Genomic DNA, 21,019 nt, shown 5'->3' on the forward strand with positions numbered 1-21,019 from the left:
TCAAAAAATTCACTTGATCCACCCATCCTCACTAGGTATCATCCCATCTCTCTCCTCCCTTTTGTGGCTAAATTTCTTTATTTTATTCTGAATTTAAGAAATAAAATAATCATTTCCATAACATGTCCAAAGAGTTATTAAACTGCCTATACCTTTTGAGCCAGCAATATCTAGTAATAACTACTAGGTCTGTTTCCAAAGATGATTAAGGAAAAAGGAAAAGAGCCTATATGATCTAAAATATTTATAGCCACTCTCTTAGTGGTGGCAAAGAAATGGAAATTGTGGGGATGCCTGTCAACTGGGGAATGGCTGAACAAGTTGTGGTATATGAGTGTGATGTTGAGAAGGTCTTCTACAAGGTTCTCCACTTCCTCTTCTCTTACTCTCTTCTGAACTCTCTACAGTTTAAATTCCATCTTCATCATTCAACCAAAACACCTCTCTCCAAAGTTACTAATCATCTTTTTAACTGCCTAACCTAATGACCTCTTCTCAATCTTCACTCTTTCTGCAGCCTCTGACACAGGCTATCTATCACCTTTTTTCCTCCTTGATACTCTCTTCTATCTAGGTTTTGGTGGTTCTCCTCCTACCTATCTGCCTGCTCCGTCTAATTCTCCTTTGCCGGGATCATCATCTAGGTCATGTGCATTAACTATGGGTGTTCCACAGGGCTCTGGCCTGGGTCCTCTCTCTCTTCCCTTTATATTATTTTACTTGGTGACATCATTAGCCCCAAAGATTGAATCATCATCTCTACGCTGTTGATTCTCAAATGAACTTACCAGTCCTAACCTTTCTATTGACTTCTAGTCTTGCATCTCTAACTGCCTACTGGGCATCTTGAATCGTATGTTCTCCAGACATCTTAAATTCAACATCTTAAATCCAAAAGTGAACTCGTTACTCTCACCTTCAAACCTTCCCCTCTTTCTAATTTCCCCATTACTGTTGAAGGTAGGTATGAAACAAGACCTGCAGCCAGATATTCTTGACTCCAAAGCTGTCCTTTATCTCTAGGGCCATATAATCATCTCTCATCACAGAGGAACCACTAAATAAATAACTTGAGGAAACCCACCACAAAGCCATATTATCTGGTGTTTTGTGTAGGAGGTTAGTGGACACTCATCCTACAGTTTTATGCATCTAAAACTTATTCATTACTATGAAATAATAAGTGGCTCATCTATGAAGGTTTATCAGAGAGTGATTCAGATTGCCTGCATCAGCTTTTTTTGAAAAGAACAATGTGGATCAAGAAAGCCTGCCTGGGAAACACCTGTTTCCAGATGTTAAATTTCCTGTTGCTCAAGAATGAGTCCTAATCTGCTGGAGTGAAAGCCTTGTTCATTTTGGCTAATGCCCATGATTTTACAGTTTTGATTGATGCACTCACGTTTAATGCTTGCATGTTAGAGAAGCCGATGATTTGAGAGCTAGTCCTCATAAATGCTAAAAGTAGAGATAGCTTGTCAAGAGGCTCTCAATTTGAATGAGAATTGTGATAAAGACTATTATATTACATGTTTTTCTAAAGAGGTGTCCTGAGCCAATAAGCTAAGGGACAGGTCGAAAATTTAGTTGCTCTATGACCTTGTATAAGAAGTTCGTCATATGGCCAATCTAAAGAAGATTGTTAAAAAATTTAGTCAAGAACTTCCTTGACTAAATGCAAATCAGCTTTATGGTGGCTATGGGTTGGTGTAACAAAAAAACCATGCACTGATCAATGCAGTGATCCATCACTATTCCAAAGGACTGATGAATCAACATCTTACCCCCCCTCCTGGCAGGGAGAAGATGAATTTGAGGTTCAGGACATATTTTAAGATGAAGCCAATGGGGAGACCTGTTCTGCTCGACTGTGTAAATCTGATACAAGTACTTTAGTCTGGGGGCTGGTGAGGATGATGAAAGAAGAGAAGGAGAAATGGCTGATCAAACTGTGGTATGTAAATATCATGGAATATGACTACGCTATAAGAGAGACAAATGTGATGAATACGGAGAAACACAGAAAGATCTAACTGAACTGACAGAAAGTGAAATAAATGGAACCAAGAAAACAATATATGTAATGATTGCAGTTTAAACATAAAGAAAAATCACCCAAAAAAGCAAATGTTGCATGATTACCAAGAACAAGTATGACTCAAAAGAAGAGATATGTGAAGACACTCCCCACCCCACCCCACTGCAGAGGTTGGGAGATTCATAGTATTGCACATCTTTTCAGACTTTTCCAAGTATTGATAAGTTATGGGTATTTCTCTTTTTTATTGTTTTGTCTTAAAAATATTATGTTATATGGGATGATTCTCTGGGAGCTGGGTCTGGGAGAAATCATGGTGATGACAAAAAAAAAACAGCCAAAAACAACCAAAAAGAAAACAATAAAAGATTATTTTTAAAAAGATTATGCAGACAATCTGAAGGACAGACCAGAGAGGAAAGAATAGGCTGAAAAATCGCTTAGGTAGCTTCTACAATAGTCCAGTTGAGCAGTGTCAGGGTTATTTTAACAGAAAGTAGAAAGGAGTTAAGATCCAAGGGATATTGCAAAAGTATCACCAAATATAGTAATCACAGCATACAAACCAGAATTTTAAAAATAATGAATAACAATAGCTAGCAAACTCGCAAAGTGTTTTAAAATTACAAAGGCTCTTTTACAAATATTATCTCATTTGATCCTCCCAACAACCCTGGCCAGTAGGTACTATTATTACACTCATTTTGCAGATGAGGAACTGAGAATGACAGCAGTTGAGTGACTTGCCCACAGTCACACATCTAGTAAGTGGATTTGAACTCAGGTCTTCCTGACTTCATGTCCAGTGGTCTATCTACTATGTCACCTAACCGCATATTTAATCACGTTGCTCCCACTGAGGATAGTAATCATTTTAAAGACAACAAAAAGGGTTTTTGTAGTATTATTATTAAATAAAATAAAAACAATTTAAACATATCTTTTATTTAAATTTTCACCCATTAAAAACTTCTATCATATGTAACTTTTATAATGTGTATAATGTTAGTACAGTAGTACACCTATGTAATTATGACCCTGGGGCTTGTCTGGGCATTCCCATTTCACCAAGGGCCTTTGGACAATGTCCAGATTGCCTGGCAATGAGGACTCCGTGTCCCTTATCCCATGGGCAGGTATAGCCTCCTTTGATTGGCTCCCTGTGTCATTAAAACTGGCAGAAGAAGAAGGTCACCCTCTTTTGGCTATTCTTTCTGCCTTACTTTCTGGCTTATGCTTTTTGTTGTGTACTTCTTGTTGCCCTTTGCCCACCACATAGGTGCCAGGAGCCCACTGGTGAAAGGGGAAGGACTTCCTTCCCTCGCACTCTCTCTTTTACTCCAGTTCCTGGAAATGAAATTGGATGTGTTTGTTTCTGTTCTATTTTGTTCGAACCTCTCACTCCCACTGGCTGACCATAATCCCCCTCGAGCCACGGTGATGACCTTAAAGCTGGCAGTGTAGGGGACTTGGTGCAACCAGCCTGACACGGAAGCCTGGAGAGGCCAGGGTGGCTGTGACTTGAACATTAGGGGAGTTTTGGTCTTGGAACTGGTACTGTGCTTTATGGTAACTGAGCTAAGCTGTGCACCTCATCCCCTTCTCTTCCCCACAGACTGAGGTGGTACCAAGGGCATTAGTCCCCAAGGGAGGGGAATTATACTTCCCTTGTGGAGTAATATATTTGTGACTGTGATTATACCTTCTGAAATAAATATTTCAGTGTAGAAGTTAATCTTCAGCTAATGGAATTGGGGTATACTTGAGGGAGTACAATCAGTGAGGCCTAGAACCATGTACAGGAGCCAAAATACTCCCCAATTCATTGATGGGTACCAGAGAACCTTGGAGGAAGGAGTGAAATGTTAAGACAGCTGGCCTTCAGCCAACAGGGGCCAGGGTGGTCTGTTACATAATTTACATGTGAATATATATGATGGAGGGTGTCCCCTCCCCCCAATTTTTATTGATAAGGTTGTATAGTTTAAAAATTTTGGAATCCCCTGAACTAAATGATACGGGAGGCCCCTTTTCAGTTCTGAATCTATGACACTTCCAAAGGTGGCTGTGAGACATCCTTCCCTTTTTCACTGCATACATTACATGACATTTTTACGTTTTACTGGAGGATCACAGAGTTAGGGCTCAAAGGCCCTTTTGAGGTCACCTAGTGCATTCCCCCTGTGTTACAAATGAAGAAAGTTACGCCCTGAAAGGTTTTGTTATTTGCCCAAAATCACACAAGGAGAAGACCTGGGATTAAAATCCAAGGCTAAGTGTTCTCTCAACTTGGCCCCTAATTTTTTTTATGTTAAATAAAGCTTACATCCCCTTCAAAATGTAGGCCTCTTGAAAGTAGGAGATCCTAGAGTAGTGGAGAGGACCCTGGACTTGGAGCCCACAGACGACCTAGGTTCAAATACAGCTTCAGAGTAATTGTTGCTTAGTTGTCTATCAGTCGTGTTTGACTCTTTGTGACCCCATTTGGGATTCTCTTGGCAAAAATACTGGAGTGGTTTGCCATTTCCTTCTCCAGCTTATTTTACAGATGAGGAAACTGAGGCAAACAGGGTGAAGTGACTTGCCCAGGGTCACACAGCTTGTAAGCGTCTGAGCCCAGATTTGAATTCACAAAGATGAGTCTTCCCGATTCCAGGCCCAGCACTCTATCTATAACTCTATCCACTTACTTAATTTCTCTAGGCCTCACTTTCCTTATCTGTAAAATGACAGTGCTGGACTTAATGGTCTCTGAGGTTCCTTCTAGCTCTTAGGTTATGATCATACCATCCTCAGAGCGCTGGACACTTTGTAAAGACTCCATAAACGTCGGTGGAATTAAAGTGGACCAACATACAGATTGTCTCTGGTCCTTTGCTAGCCTGGTAGGTCCTGCTACAGTTTCGTGCTCTGCTGGCATAGTTTTTGAGTTCAAGGTTATACGGTCAAATCAAATCAAATATTTATTAAGCACTTACTACATGCATACAAACACTTACTATGTATTCCTAGCTAAATTGCCCTCAAAGAACTTACATTCTAATGGGGAAAAAGAACATATAAAAGGAAGCTGAAGAGCCGGAGGGCTGGAGGAAAGGCTGTGGGAAGAGAGAGAAGGATGGTATATGGTAGAGAAAGTCTGGAACCAAGAGAGGAATGAAGACCCAGCTAGCCTGAGTACTTTCACAAAATGGAGGTTCTAGGGAGAGCCATGGATATTCCATGTCATGGGAAAGCATCTGAATGAGACTTCAGGGAAGGAAATACTTTATATGCTGTAATACTTCATTAAAAATTACTCATTAAAATCAGTTTAATTTTCTCCCTATATTATCTTTTTTTTTTTGCTTTGAAAGTTAAGCTTCTCACTAGGAAGAATCAAGCCCTGTATCTACTTTGTAACCTTGCCTATATTAAGTTACTTGATTATGATGATGGATAAAGCCTGTCCAAGTCCTTTGTTGCCTCATAATTCTACGGATATGCCAAATAAGCAGCAGCTCAATCACGTGAAATGCCTAGTCTCTTGATTTAGGAGAAAGTTGACTGATTCCTGAGATAACAATTTATCTGTCTGGAGGAAGATCGCTGCTAGGTTTCACCCAGAGTTTGGATGATAATTCTGATTTGACAATCTTAGGACCAGAATACATTAAATAGAACTGTAACTTCTGGATTTTCTAGTGATAGAGGTTGTGTTAATCCTATTGGTAAAAGTAGAAGAATACCCTGAGGGCTCCCCTATACATGTATGTATGTATGTATGTATGTATGTATGCATGCATGTATGTATGTATGTATAATGTGTGTGCATATATATGTGTATATGTATGTGTGTATTTGTATGCATATGTATATATGTGTACATGTATATATTTATGTGTATATGTATATACACATATATCTACATACATATAACACCCAGCTTATACATATGTCCGTGTGTGTATATGTAGATATATGTATGTGTGTATATACTGTCTGTCCTTCTGTCTGTTTGTCTGTCTAGCTATCCATCTATCTCCCTAGCAGTTTACAGTCAAAGCCCCATTTGGGTAAAAGAAAAAAAAAGGGATAGAGAAAGTCTTGAAAAGTAAGTACTACCAGTGATAGGGACACTCTGGGGCCAAAGAGACATAACTTGTTAGGCACTACTAATCTTAGGTTAACCTCGGCATTTCTACTTGTGTTTTGTAACCTGTTCCACAGGAAGTTAGTCATTTCCTATTCAGATCTAAGGCCCTTCAGGCCATCCTGAAATTACCCATATGAGCACTGCGTTTCTGAGTTAGCCTGACCCCAAGAAATACCAAGCAACTAGGATCCTACCACAGCCTTTCCTGATGCCAGTCATTCCTTTGCCATGCTGGGAATTTCTCCAAGCCTCCATGTAGGACACGTATCCTGTTCAGGTAATTAGGTAGCATTGATCCTTGAGATTCACATGGATAAAATGAGCAGCCACAAATTGACTTGGGAGAAGCCATGATCACTGTCTACCATGAACTATGTGCAAATGTAGAAGGATTTCCTTTTTGCAAATTCAACAAAGGACATGCTTTAGATTACCATGGGAAGAAACATGGTTCAGATTAGTCTGTGTTGCTTATCCAAGTAACCAATGTCCTTAGGGCCAATGAGTTCTTAATTTTTTGAAACGAAGGCCTGTAACTCCAGATCTAATTTGGCTTTCTCTGGCCCAGTGGTTTCAGTGCACTAGGGACTAGACTGATGGAGTTAGTTAAAGGCCTGGTCATGCACATGTAACCACCAAAGTCTCTGCAAGTTTGAAAACATTTTCTATGAGGTTCTGGTACTCCCCAGGTAGTGTATTAAATATCTGTCAACAATCAAATGGTAGTCCCCAAACTAACCATGCAGAATCTATATTCTATAGGCCAAGCCTAAGAATATCTTATAGATATGCACATATCTATAGATACAGATACACACACAGTATATATATGTGTGTGTGTGAATACATATATATATGCACCCCAAAATATACTACCAAAATATTTATTAAATAACCAAATGCTAACATTACAACATACTCCCCTGTGAATAAAAACTTAATCTAGATGTTTTATGAGTACATTTTATTCTTTAAACTGTTATGGCAGTTGAACAACAATATGTATAGCATACTTGAAATATATACTACACATATATATGTATATATATATATCCACACACACACATATATATATATATATATATATATATATATATATATGTATGTATATATATATATATATGTATATATATATATGTATATATATATATATATATATATGTATATATATATATATATATATATATATATATCCACACATATATATGCTTGATATATATAATATATGCTTGAAATATATACTACTACGTAATATTGTGGCCTCCATTCCAAGCATTTTCCATATTAGCTTTTTAAACTATTATATAAATTATTAAATGAAACACCAATCAACAACCACTTATGAAATCCCTACTATATGTCAGGGACTGCGGATAAAGAAAGAAAACAGTTCCTGCTCTCGAGTAAATTCCATTCCATCAGAAGAGAAGCCCAATAGGAGGGTTAAAGAAGGAGGTGAAGATAAAATATTAGTTGATAGAGCTGTCCCCTTCCTCAGTAAGGTAGAGGCCTTCTAATTTTAACATCCTAGTGCATACTAAAGGATATGTTAGTTGAATCTGAAGAAGGCCAGATGGCTGAAGACAAGCTGAACCCCGCTGGGATGAGAGAGCAACATCAGAGGAAGAGTTCTTCCTTTAGGAGTATGCCCTGAGCATCTGTGTTACCTGAAGATGCATCTCTCTATGTATGGAGAAGCTACAGGTATTCTACGAAGACCCAGATAAGACTCTCAAAATTACACCAATATAGGCAAATGTGTGCATGGGGGAAGGCGATGGCAAACACAAATACTAGAGAATATGGATCAGGATGAAGAGATGAAAAAGAACAAAGTCTTACAGACGATATAGAAACCTCATACCTGTATGCAGCACTTAGGTGTTCCCTCACCTGTGGGCCCTTAGAAAGCTTTTCTAGTATTTTGTGTATAAGAATCCTTTAAAAACCATAGTTCATGAATCCCCAGCGATGTGTACGTTTTTATAAATCAACCAGAAGTCATAGTAAGTCCAATGCAAAGGCTCTTAATTTTCATTAGCATAAATTTAGATCTGGAAATAAAATTAATTTTGTACCTTATTTTAAAAATGTTAAATGATTTCTAAAAGAAATTATTACCACTTATAAGGCATTTTCCTCATGATAGGCCTGTGAAGGAGATGAGGTTAATATTACTGTCTCCATTTTACAGATGAGGAAATTGAGACTCAAAGGTAAAGTGACTTAGATAGTGGAGTTGGGAATCAAATCCAAGCCTTTTGATTTTAACAAGCCTCATTTGCTTTCCACTATGCTCTGCTGCTTCTCTTAAATTAAACCCATATCGTTAAAAATAAATACAATTCTAAGCAAAGTATCTCTATGCAGACGTAATTTCTCCTGCTGAGTCTTTGCAGGTTTTGTTTCAAGTTGAGATGTATTTTTAAGACCCAGTTATGAAGCTGGGATCCTGAAGGTTTATAATTGGAAAAGCTTAACTACAGTAGCTTTTAACTATAGTGGAAAACAGTGCTTGTTAAAAGGCTGTGGAGGGTAAAAGTGCAGAGTCAGATGCTAATTACACCTTCTTGGCAAAATCTTACCTGTTTTGCTGTCTCAGTGAGGACGGTGGCTTCAGCCTTGCCTGCTTGCTGCACCATCTTATAAAAACAGGCTTGCTTTATTTTGGAGTAAAACATACGGCTCGTCATATTCTTTCAATCTTCCTGCTTCCAAAACCTGTTAATCAGCAAAAGCAAACATCTTAAAACACAATGCTTTGCAGCAAGGCTTTATGATGAACATAATATTTCGGAAGAGGTAAAGGAGGGAGACAGACAAGAGATGGTCTATTTAGGTGGTCCAGCTGAAGAGACCGTTCAAAAGGTCTGATTATACCCCATTCCTATTCAGCAAAGAAAGATCTAATCCAATCTAGTAGAAGTTCTCAGTTACTACTAAAATCATAGTCTTTTTTTTTCCCCCTTTCTGGTGAGGCAATCGGGGTTAAGTTGCTTGCCCAGGGTCACACAGCTAGTGTCAAGTGTCTGAGGCTGGATTTGAACTCAGGTCCTCCTGACTCCAAGGCTAGAGTTCTACCCACTGCACCACCTAGCTGTCCCTAAAACCATAATCTTTATAAAGTATGTCTCAAGAATCAGCTTTATTCCCAATCAACAAATTTTTATTAATTGCCTACTGTGTACTAGGCACTGTGCTAAGTGCCACGGATACAAAGAGGCATACTATATAGCTCTTTACTACTATTTATAAACACGAAAAAGGATGAAAAAGCTTCCTGATATTAGAAAACAGAAATTCTTAAGAATTTTATGGCTGCTAGATTATCTTACTAAATCAGATCTAAATGGTGGGTGACGCGGTGGCCTTGTAGAAAGCGATGTCTGTGACAGCTTAGAATCACAGAGCTCCTGCTTGAGCAAGTCAAAGAATACTTAGCAGAGGAAGCTCTGAAATTTTATTAGGTACCCAGTATTCTATTAGGTACACAGGATTCTTCTATTTGGGTGGAACACACCACGGTACATGAATATAAAAGAGACACACAGTCCATGCCCTCAAGGAGCTTACATTCTAAATAGAGTCAGGAGGGATGATGAAACACTAATGGGGATATGTTAGACCGGGGAAGGGTATTTTAGTCCCGGAAGTCACAATCCGGGTTGTACTTTAATATCATAATAGTGGAAAGTCAGGGGAACAGGCTGCTATCTAAGCAGCTTTAACATCATTCATTTGCGCAGAAGAAATCTCCAGAAATTTTATTTTCTATTTGAATAGGACTAGACTAGTAGCAAAGAATAGGAAATTAAGGGGATGTCTATCAACTGGGGACTAGCTGAACAAGCTGTTGCTATGATTGTGATGGAATATTATAGTGCTCTAAGAAGTGATAAGCAGGATGCTCCCAGAAAAATCTGGAAAGCTTACATGAACTGATGCAAGGTGAAGCGAGCAGAACCAGAACATCGCAGACAGTAACAGCAATATCGTATGATGATCACCTCTAAATGAATTGGGCCACGAGTGAGGAACCTTCGGCCTTGGGGCCACATGGTCTTCAAGTGCAGCCTTTTGACTGAGTCCAAGCTTTACAGAACAAATCCTTTTATTAAGGGGATGTGAAGCTTCAAGTCAGTCCAAGGGCCACACTTGAGGACCTAGACGGCCACATGTGGCCTCGAGGTTGCTGGTTCCCCACCCCTGGACTTGGCTATTCTCCGTAATGCAATGACAATCCTGAAGGACTTATGTTGAAAAATGCTATCCATCTCCAAAGAAAAAACTGATGGAGTCTCCATGTAGATTGAAGCATACTTTTTCTTACTTTATTTTTCATCTATTTTCTTGTACAACATGACTAACATGGAAATATGCTTTGCATGACTGCACACATATAACCTTTATCAAACTGCCTGCCTTCTCAATGAGGGGAAGAAGGGTCAGAAGAAGAGAATATGGAAGTCAAAAGAATGTTAAAAATTGTTTTTTACATGTAATCAGGGGAAAACGAAATTATTAAATTAAAAAAAAGAATAGGACTAAAGAAGCAATTATGATATTTGCCACCAGATTCTAATGATTACGGTCCACTTCATTGCTGTTCAGTTGTTTCAGTCATGTCCGACTTTTCATGACCCCATTTGGGGTTTTCTTGGCGAAGATACATAGATAAATGGCTTACCATTTTCTTCTCCAGCTCATTTTACAGATGAGAACACTGGAACAAATTGAGTTAAATGACTTGCCCAGGATCACACAGCTAGGAAGTTTCTAAGGCTGGACTTGAACTCAGGTCTTCCTGACTCTAGGCCTGGTGCTTTATTCACCCTTACCACCTAGCTGTGAAGGCTGCTTATCTATTTGCAGAATTATCTAAGTCTCTTGCTTCTCTCTCCTCCTTTCGCTGCTTGCCTTTTGGCTAATTTACTGATCATTAATGCCTATTCCAGAGGATGGGGGCGGGGGGAAGGAACTTTGTACTTTCCTACTTATTATTGGCTTTGGTTAATGGTTTTGAGGCTTGGGCTGGTGGTGGGAAAAACTCGACCAGCTGGCCCAAATGAGGCTCTTAAGAACTTCTATGGATCTCAACGATTAAATCTGGCTTCTTCAACTATTACTACAAGAAACTGAGAATTAACTATGAAAAATCTCATACTAAGGAAAATATTAATATTGAACAGCAGTGCCCAATTTAGAACAAATTTAGAATTTGCGATAAGACATTTGACATTTTTAAGCAGGGCATATTTGAAAAAAAATATACTCAGGTATCTCAGTTAATTCTGTCCCACCTAATTTAATCTGAAATATTTATTAGATCCCATAAAGGATGTTTTCCTATTAAGCTTTTGTTTACTACAATGAATCATTGTTTAGGGCAGCTCTCTCAAAAGAGTTCAAGAATAATTGAATCTGTCACATCCACATGATAATTAAGATGTCCTATAATTTGGCATTCCAATTTAGATGCCCTGAATGTATAATTTTCCTTAAGTATAGCATTAGAGAGTATAACCACTCCTACTGAAATTAAAGAAAATACACAATTTCTAAATACAGGCTCCACTCACAGTAAGGACTATGCAAATAAAATAAACCAAATTACTTGTTAAATGATAAAATGTAATTGCTACAAGAAACATCATGACTCTAAATTCACGGGAAAAGCCATAGAAGGCCTATGAAAAAGTAAACTGTTCAACCTCCTTGTTTTTAATGGAAAAAAGAGCCAAATGCTATTTATATCTCACAGTTATCCAATTCTGAATAAATTTATAAATTCTGTGGAAGGGTGTGTGTGAGGGAACAAGGAACGGTCTCAAAACAGAATCCATATTGTGTTCATAACTAAACAATCATCTCAAAAAGGATCATAAGTTGATGGAAAAAAGGGACCTGAAAGGCCATTGAGCTCAATTCCTTCATTTTATAGATGAATAAACTGAAGGTCAGAGAGGGGAAGAGATTTGCTCAGGGTCACACTGCTAATAAGTATAAGAGGCAGAATCTGAACCTAGGTTTTCCTGGTCCCACTTCAACACTCTATCTACTATGATGGCAGATTGGCAACAGGACTCACCACAATGTGATCACGCTTTGTTACAGCTACCCGGGGCTTCATCAGCATGAGGAATTAGTGATTAGGTCCTCTAGTGGAGAGTCATTTCTAGTTGAAGAATGTCTTTTACCTTGATTTGTATTTTTGTTTTCACTTCTAAGGATGAAATTATGAAAATTTACCGCAAAGAGTCTGGCCTTAACCCTTTTTTTTTAGTTTAATAAGATCATGCTTCTTAAAACTATAAAATGAAAATATATATATCTCTGATCTTTTTTTGCCGCAAGTCACATCAAAATACAATACCCTGAAATGAACTGGAATTTTACATTTGGAGCCCAGGCATGATATGACAACTGCCTGCTAAAAGACAGATGACAGCTCTGACTTGTCCACGCAATAGATCCCATAAGAATGGGGCCACCATACTCCATACAATTCCAATAAACAATCGGTCTACCTACAAATAAACTTGCGAATGATGAGGACTTAACAGGGAGTAATAGTACTGTAATATTTCCTCTAATCAGATATAAAGTAGAAGCTAAATATTTCAGCCCCTCTGGTATTCCTTAAAGTAGGAACACCCTTTCAGAAAGAGGGTGTTTTCCTAGATTGGCTCTGTGTGATTTAAAAAATGTTTACACACCCATGCAAATATTTTTCTTAATTCCACTTCTACTGTGACTAAAGCCGTGCCCACGGCTCAAACTATTTATTGTGCTCCTGTCACACTCATGTAAAAAAAAAAAGGATATTTCCATTTAATTACCAGGAAATATCTTTATCAGAACAAGCAACCTTTAACCTAACCATGTAGATATGTACTAAATAGAACATAACTGCCATTGACTGAAACTTTGTATATACAACTACGTCAGCCAAGGTTTTAGATGCCTTGGACAGGGGATGTCTGCTCATTTACAAGATGGCACTACAGATCACTGTATTGGTAAAGCAAGATAGAATTGAGATTGTTCTGCATCATTTTTGTTACTGACCAAAAGGCTCTGAGAGTCACCTTAGCCTTTCAGATTACAAAACGAACCATAAAAAAAAGAATTGGAGAAATTATGATCTCAGTACCAAGAACTTCCCAACAATTTTTAGAACTGTGTGAAAACTGGAATAGGATAGCTTATGAAGCAATGCACACACACACAAATGGGACTACCATTGTCAATACTGGGTACAAGATTTGCACTAAATGTGCAAAATAAATAAGCATGGAGACTCTTCCATTCTGAGATTCTTTATCTCAAGAACTGATCATCAGAAACTGCTTCTCTGCAGTGGGTTAGGGAAATTATGCTATATTCATTGTTAACAAAGGCCTATTGCTGCCCTGGATATCAGTCACATGGGCAAATATTCTGAACCACCGTTACAGACTTGAGTCTTTTGAATAAAACATTAAAATGATCAGTTCCAAAGTGAAGGGACATCATTTTGAAATTAAATGGACCACAAAACAACAATAAAGCAAAAAAAAAAATCTTCATTTGGAGGAATTAGAAGAATCGGAGGATTTAGAAATGAGTAAATTTGGACACCATCTATTTCATTACTTTCTTTTTTGTAGGCCAAGTCACTCAGATAGTTAGGAAGCAAAAATGGGGTGGAATCCAGGTCTTCAGGCTTCAAATTCAGTGTGCCTTTTACCATCCATGCAGCCAGTAAGTGTTATGCCATTCACAGGGGTGTGATGGGAGGAGGCATATTTATGCAAGGATAGATGCAAACAGACAATACAATTTTGCAAATGACTGTCATCAACAAGACTACACTTAAAGAAAAACAAAATGGAGCCTTCCATTTATGTAGCTTTCTATTGATTATGAGGCACTCTCTTCACAAAAACCCTGTGAATTTGGTATTGCAAATACTACTACCTCCATTTTACAGATATGAAAATTGAGGCCCATCTTAATAATCCTTACATCTATTCCTCTTTCTGTTTATACCATGCTGTGTCTCAAAGCAGTCAGACAGTCAGTCTATCCAGCCTTGAGTTGTTTTTTGCCTTCCATATGATTATGTGACATAAAACAAGTTATCTAACTGTAGTATTTGAGCTTCAATCAGTCAATAAAACATTTATTAAGTGCCTACTATGTGCCAGGCACAGTGCTATGTGCTAGGATAAAAAAGAAGCAAAAGACAGTCCTTGATCTCAAGGAACTCACAGTCTAAAGGGGAAGACAACAAGCAAACAAATATGTACAAACAAGCTATATTCAGGAAAACTGGAAATAATTAACAAAGGAAAGGCACTAGAATTAAGAAGGCTGGGAAGGGTTTTCAGTAGAAGACGATATTTTAGTTGGGATCTGAAGGAAGCCTGATAGGTCAGTAGGTGGAGAGCATCTGGGCATGGAGAATAGCCAGAGAAAATATTCTAAGATATAAGATGTGAAATGTCTTACTCAAGGAACAGCAAGGAAGCCAGTACCACCGGACTGAAGAGTACATGGTGGGGGGTACAGCGTAAGAAGACTGGAAAGAAAGGAGGAGGCTAAGTTATGAAAGGCTTTGAATGCTAAACAAGATTTTGTAGGTGATGCTGATGGTAACAGGGAGCCACTGAAGATTATTGATCAGGAGAGAGGTGACATGATCATCATCTGAAAACTAAGCGACAATTTCAAACTTTGGTTGGAACAATTAAAATATTCCACATCAACGTGCTCTGATTCAAAATGCTTCCCTAAGCCTTCCTAAAAGTTTCTTTGAAATCAGGAGACAGTTATATGTTTAACAACTGCTCTAACTGTTCCCAATTTTGCTTACAATTAATTTTCTATTCAACTTCTCCATCCCTACACTCCCAACCCCCACTGGGCTTTACAGCATTGTTTTTTATGTTAACCACTGTTTTGTTTATTGCCCAGAAAACCTGGGAGTCATATCTCTCCAGACATTTTTTTCATGATGCAAAAGGGCAAAAAAACATGTCCTTGCATGTGGTGGAAAGCTCTACATAAAACCAGTAACAAAACATCTAGATAGTCTCAATAAGGGATCATGAAATTATAAATGTGGAAACAGTATTGAAATATAGCTTTAAATAATTGACCCCTAGCTGTTGCTGTTGCTTCTCCAGGTATAAATTACACGTTTTATTTTTTCAAAGAAAACACCTCTGAGAAAGGGCTCTTGTTTATGAAGAGATGAGCTGAGCATTTTGGGCGAGGTGTGGGGTGGGTCTAAGATTATGAAACATAGCTGACAGTAAAGAGAAAAAAAAACTCATCTAGTCACCAGGATGCCCTTTTGGTCCTGAACATTTTTTGTGTCTTAAGTCTTACAGCAGTCTCCAGCTGATACCTAAATAATCCCATGATGCAGACAACAATTTTTATTGTTGTTTGGTCATTTTTCAGTTGTGTCCAACTCTTTGTGACCTCTTTTGGGGTTTTCTTGGCAAAGATACTGGAGTGGTTTGCCATTTCCTTCTCCAGCTCATTTTACAGATGAGGAAACTGAGGCAAACAGGGTTAAGTGATTCACCCAGGGTCACACAGCTAGTAAGTGTCTGAAGCCCAATTTGAACTCAGGGAGAGGAGTCTTCCTGACTCCAGGTGTGGTGCTCTATCTCCTGTAACCTTTTTATTTAGGTATAAATTATGTGTTTTATTTTTTCAAAGAAAACACCTCTAAGAAAGGGCTCTTGTTTATGAAGAGATGAGCACTGCAGGGAAGCAAGGGGCGGTTTGGGTTGGGTCCAAGATTATGAAATCACATAGTTGAAAGTAAAGAGGAAAGAAAAAAAAAACAGTGACCAGGATCCCTTTTTGGTCCTGAACATTTTTTCTGTCCAATAACTAAAAAATCCCATGACTCATACAACAACACTAACGGGATAATTTCAGAATTCTCTTCTACTCCTCCACTACTGATATTTCTTACACACTGAAAAAGTAAAGTAGGGACTGGGGCATAGTGGGATTCGGAGGCAAGGCTGCCTGTGCTGTTGGCTAAAGAGAAAGCAGGTCACAATTAACTAGCTAATCCTAAAACTACAGCACAGGAGCTATCTTCAATGGGGAGATAGTGGTATCAGGAGAAAGAGGATTTCTAATTTGTCTGTCTTGCTCCACTGTTTTGTAGCAACTGAGCAAATGAAGATTAAATTAGCTGTCATTTATGACTATACTATGTTAAATAAAGTTAAAATCGAGAGAATGACTTTATAAATTGGTATTCTAAGCCTAACAAATCAATGGCATTTAATGAACCAAAACTGGGCAAATCCCTTTGGAGAGCCAACATATAAACAAAGCTATTAATTAGGTCACAGTTATTTCCTAACAAGCTCTTTGTTTGATTTAGTTAGAGTAAACAAAACCATCTCCATCCTTCTTTGTGGAGAAGTATTCACGAGTGAAGCAAAATTCAATTATTACACCTTAAACACTTGCAATTACATGACTTTATTATGACAGTGATGTCGGTTAGCCATTTCATTAGCATTCTGTACTCTCCTAGTCTCAACCTGAGCTTGGAAACATCAGCAGCCCGGGCTGCTTTACTCAAAAGGCTTAAAGTTTACTGTACCTAAAATAAATAAAAAGGAGAACATGACTTAGCCTAAGAAGATCTAGATTGAGGTAGGTGGGGGTGGGGGAATTTTTGTATGGTGCGGGGCAGGGGAAGGAGAAGTGGTTTGGTTTGCTTTTTAATTTTCAAGACCCCCAAATTACCTTAGATGTATTTTGTATAAAATTATGTATATAAAGAGAGGGATTGAGTCTAGCCTCTGATACATACATATTGACCCTATGACTTTGGGCAAGTCACTTAACTTTTCAATTCTCTACCTTAAGATTATAAATAGCAGAAAAGGTACCAGCTTGTATTGGTAGAGGGAATTTCCTCACCTAATGGTTCTCTACCCCAATGAAATAGTCCCTTTCCCTACCTACCCTTGGGAGAATGCTTCCTCAAGGGCATTGAGTGTCCCAGTGCCTAGCACCTTCTTGCACATAATGAAAAAATGCTTGTCGACTGAGCCCTTCTTAACCTAGCCTCTTCCTGGTTTCCCAGTGTTCTTATACCTTACTCCCTTAACACATTCACTTCGATCCAGGGACACTGGGCTACTGGCTATCCCTTAAACAAGACCCTCCATCTCTCAGCTCCAGGCATGTTCTTTGATTGTTTATTTCCTATTTATCCTGCATGTAGCTTGCTTTGTATATATTTGTTTGCACACTGTCTTCCCTATTAGATCGTAAACTCCTTGAGGGCAGGACCTGCCTTTTGCCTCTTTTGTTTCCTCAGTGCTTAGCACAGTGCATGGCACAAAGTAGGAGCTTAATAAGTGTTTATTGATATTGACTGAGTTAATCAAACAAAATTTACATCAGGGCAAAAGCAGAGAGCCTTGAGGATTTCACCTCACTTAAGTTGGGAACACCTGGGTCCTTGTGATCAGGTACATTACTGCTTGACTATGTCACAGCTGAAGAAATAAATACATACTTGTTCTTCTAAACTAGTAAGGTTTATTTCTAGGAGGGCTTCCCTTTCAAAGTGGGCAGGGGTTTTGTTGCCTGGTGTCCAATCTGAACATTCCTCAGTTCTTCCCTGTTAAGGGGCAGCAGCTTTTCCACCACAATGACTATCACTCTAGGAAGACATACTCTGAGTGGGTCCATGGACACAGGAGAATAATCTGATAAAGAAGGTTATCAGAGAATGCTCAAGGGAGGAAATTCCAGATTAGATTAGAAATTTACATTGCTTACTAGCTGTGTGACCCTGGGCAAGTCACTTAACCCCAATTGCCTAAAAATTAAAAAAAAAATTTACATTGCACTCTGAAGTTCAGCAAAGTACTTTAGTAACATTATTTCACACAAGCCTCACAAAAACACTGTACCTGTCAACTGCAGTAATTATTATGAGTTTTATAGTTGAGAAAATTGAGGCTCAGAGAGAAAAGAGATGAGTTGTCTATGGTCACACAGCTGGTCAATGTCAGAGGCAGGATTTGAATGTGTGCTCTGAACTCTAATTCTATTTTTTTTAAGGCAATTGGGGTTAAGTGACTTGCCCAGGGTCACACAGCTAGTAAGTGCCAAGCATTTGGTCTGAGGCCAGATTTGAACTCAGGTCCTCCTGATTTCAGGGCCGTGCTCTATCCACTGTGCCACCTAGCTGCCCTCTGAACTCTAATTCTAGCACCCCAATGTTTATTTGCCTAGAGCTCAAACTGCTTTTCTGATAAAGGATTCAACTCCCTCCAAAGTCCTTCAAAACAGTTAAAAGTTCAAAGTAGAAATGACCAAATATACAAAGAAAAAAAATTCTATAGTCTATCAAATGTAATCCTGATAAGAAAAAGAAAGATTAGCAAAAAGTGCAATGAGACATTCATTTTTATAGCTTTAATTGAACCGAGGAGATAACATAAGGGCTTACGCAGAGCCCTGCACAATTCTCCAGGTCAGTCTTTTTTTTTTTAATTTTATTAATTTATTTTGATTTATCAACAATCATTTCCATATTCTTTTGAGTTGAAAATTTTTCTCCCCCTTCCTGTCCCCCACCCTCCTCAAGATGGCGCACAATCTGATATAGGATTTACATTTATATTCCTATTAAACATATTTTCACATTAGTGTCCAGGTCAGTCTTGAATCTTAGGGCCACCCTCTATTTTTTCAGGATTGTCAGTGTTTGTTTTCATTGGTCTAGAAGGGTCATGCCATTGCTTTGATATGACTGTCCAGCAGAGCAGTGTTCAGCTTCTGGTTTCTAGAAGTTCAGTTATGACACATTGCTGAAAGCTGTGCTTACAATAAATGCATCTGGAAATCTGTCCTGTGCCCTTACTGTTGATCCTTGACCTAGTTCAGTTCACCACCCAATGTGGCGTGGGCATCCTGCTATTATCCATTCACTATGGGTATACTACCTTGTGTAGTGGTGGGAAAATCATGACTTCACTGCTGGTACTTTGTGTGGGGGGGCTACATTCCAGGATGCAGTCATCAATGATCCTAACTGGATGCTTAAGTTGAAACAGGGGCACTGTTAGCGATGAGAAAGCGGTCTAAGAAGTCAGTCTGGGCATCACCTAGCAGCAATATTCCTGATGTCATACTGAAAGATTGATGTAAACCTATATAAGACGTCAGGAGCATCTTTGTCAGGAAAATGCTGGCCCTTCTCCATTCCCCTCCCCCACCCCCCTTCTTCTCAATCAGTGCATAGTCCCATATAACACACCTGTGATAAAGCCTAAAGAAAATTATATCTATCCCAGTGACTATCAGGGAAGAGGATCTGACAAGTCACAGATTTTTCACAGGGTTTTACTTGTTTGATTAGTGTAAGACATTTCCTAACTGGTCTATAACAATCAATTTATAAATTTATTAAAATTTGGATTGATAAGAAAGGAAAAAAAAATACCCTGAAGCCATGTGCTTCTAAGATTAATGAATGTTAGAAGCTGATATTCTCAAGAAAAGGCAAGCAGAATGGAAAGAATAGAATTGGCATCAAAGAATGCCTGGGTTTAAATCTTGCTTTTAATATTTATGAGCTATGTCACCCTGGGTGAGTTTTTCTCTGGGCCTCAGTTTCCTACTTCACAGAGTTGTTTCAAGGATGATATAAGGTATAAAAAGTGTTTTCACAGTATTCCATAAATCCTGGCAATTATGTATTGTCTTTTGTTCAAATCACCTTCTGTAGGGCTTAGACTGGGATGAGAGAATGCAGGAAATCAAAAAGGCAAATGAAAAGCAAACGACAAATATATCGTCCTCTTACCATTATCTTGTCACTATCGATAATAGTGTTTAACCTGTGTGCAATGGTCAACACAGTACACTGGTCAAACTTCTCGCGAATGGTCTTCTGTATTAATTCATCTGTCCTGAAATAAGACAAAAAATTCAATGCAAAAGAGAAAATCCCAAAGAAAAAGAGAAAACAATAAAAAAAGTATATTATACTTTAGTTGTGGGGAAGAAAAAGGTCCTTACATATAAAAATAAGTAAGAATACTTCTACTTTTTAAAACCAAAATTGGGGATGGAGATGAATAACTATGACATATTTTTTTACAGTATGGCAGAAAATGATTTTTACCTGGTAGGTAGCAAATTAAATATTTGCATTTTTAAAAAAGGATGTTTGTTCTACCTCCAGAAAAAACACTAAAAGAATTTTGGGCACCATGACACTTTTATCATCCATTTATGCTACTACCAATGTTGTATCATAATAGCAAGACCCGTTATTTCTGTACCTTGGATCCACATTGGCTGTTGCTTCATCGATAATCAATATTCGATTTTTCCTGAGAATAGCCCGGGCAAGGCAAACCAACTGTCTTTGTCCCACACTAAAATTGGATCCTGCTTCTGCCAACTCAGTGTCCATTTTGCCTGGAAGATCTTCAATAACTTCTTTAAGTTGTACCTGTAGGGAAGTAAAGGTGAAGGATGACTTTCTAAACTAATTCTTACTGAAGAAATGTCAATCAGCCATGGCATCTTCAAAGATTTTTTTTACTTCAGGAGACATAAGTTGCTCGTGTCATCCCTAGCCCACAAATGCTTGAGTGACTAGGAGGGTTACTCCCAACAGTTAATTATGAGGCAGAGTATTGACATGTCAAGGCAAACTTTTTATTTTTTACTTTGGAGAATAAATGTAATGGGAACTTAGGGATGTCTTTTGACAAATATCAACAAGCATAACATTTATTTCAATCTTTTTACAAGTCTATTCATGATTCTATCGCATGCTAACATAGCCC

At 38.3% G+C, this 21,019-nt stretch overlaps 1 protein-coding gene across 1 annotated transcript in view; it reads right to left on the bottom strand.

The window, feature by feature from the left end:
* ABCC4 (ATP binding cassette subfamily C member 4 (PEL blood group)) overlaps window positions 1-21,019 on the bottom strand; it is a 269,141-nt gene that overhangs the window by 8,103 nt on the left and 240,019 nt on the right. Inside the window, 4 exon segments of the mRNA XM_020965805.2 lie at window positions 8,759-8,824; window positions 8,826-8,894; window positions 20,026-20,131; window positions 20,507-20,679. Of these exon segments, the coding sequence (XP_020821464.1) occupies window positions 8,759-8,824; window positions 8,826-8,894; window positions 20,026-20,131; window positions 20,507-20,679 (414 nt within the window).

Source organism: Phascolarctos cinereus, unplaced genomic scaffold (assembly GCF_003287225.1).
Source record: "Phascolarctos cinereus isolate Bilbo 61053 unplaced genomic scaffold, phaCin_HiC Scaffold_7;HRSCAF=346, whole genome shotgun sequence".
Classification (NCBI taxonomy): Eukaryota; Metazoa; Chordata; class Mammalia; order Diprotodontia; family Phascolarctidae; genus Phascolarctos; species Phascolarctos cinereus.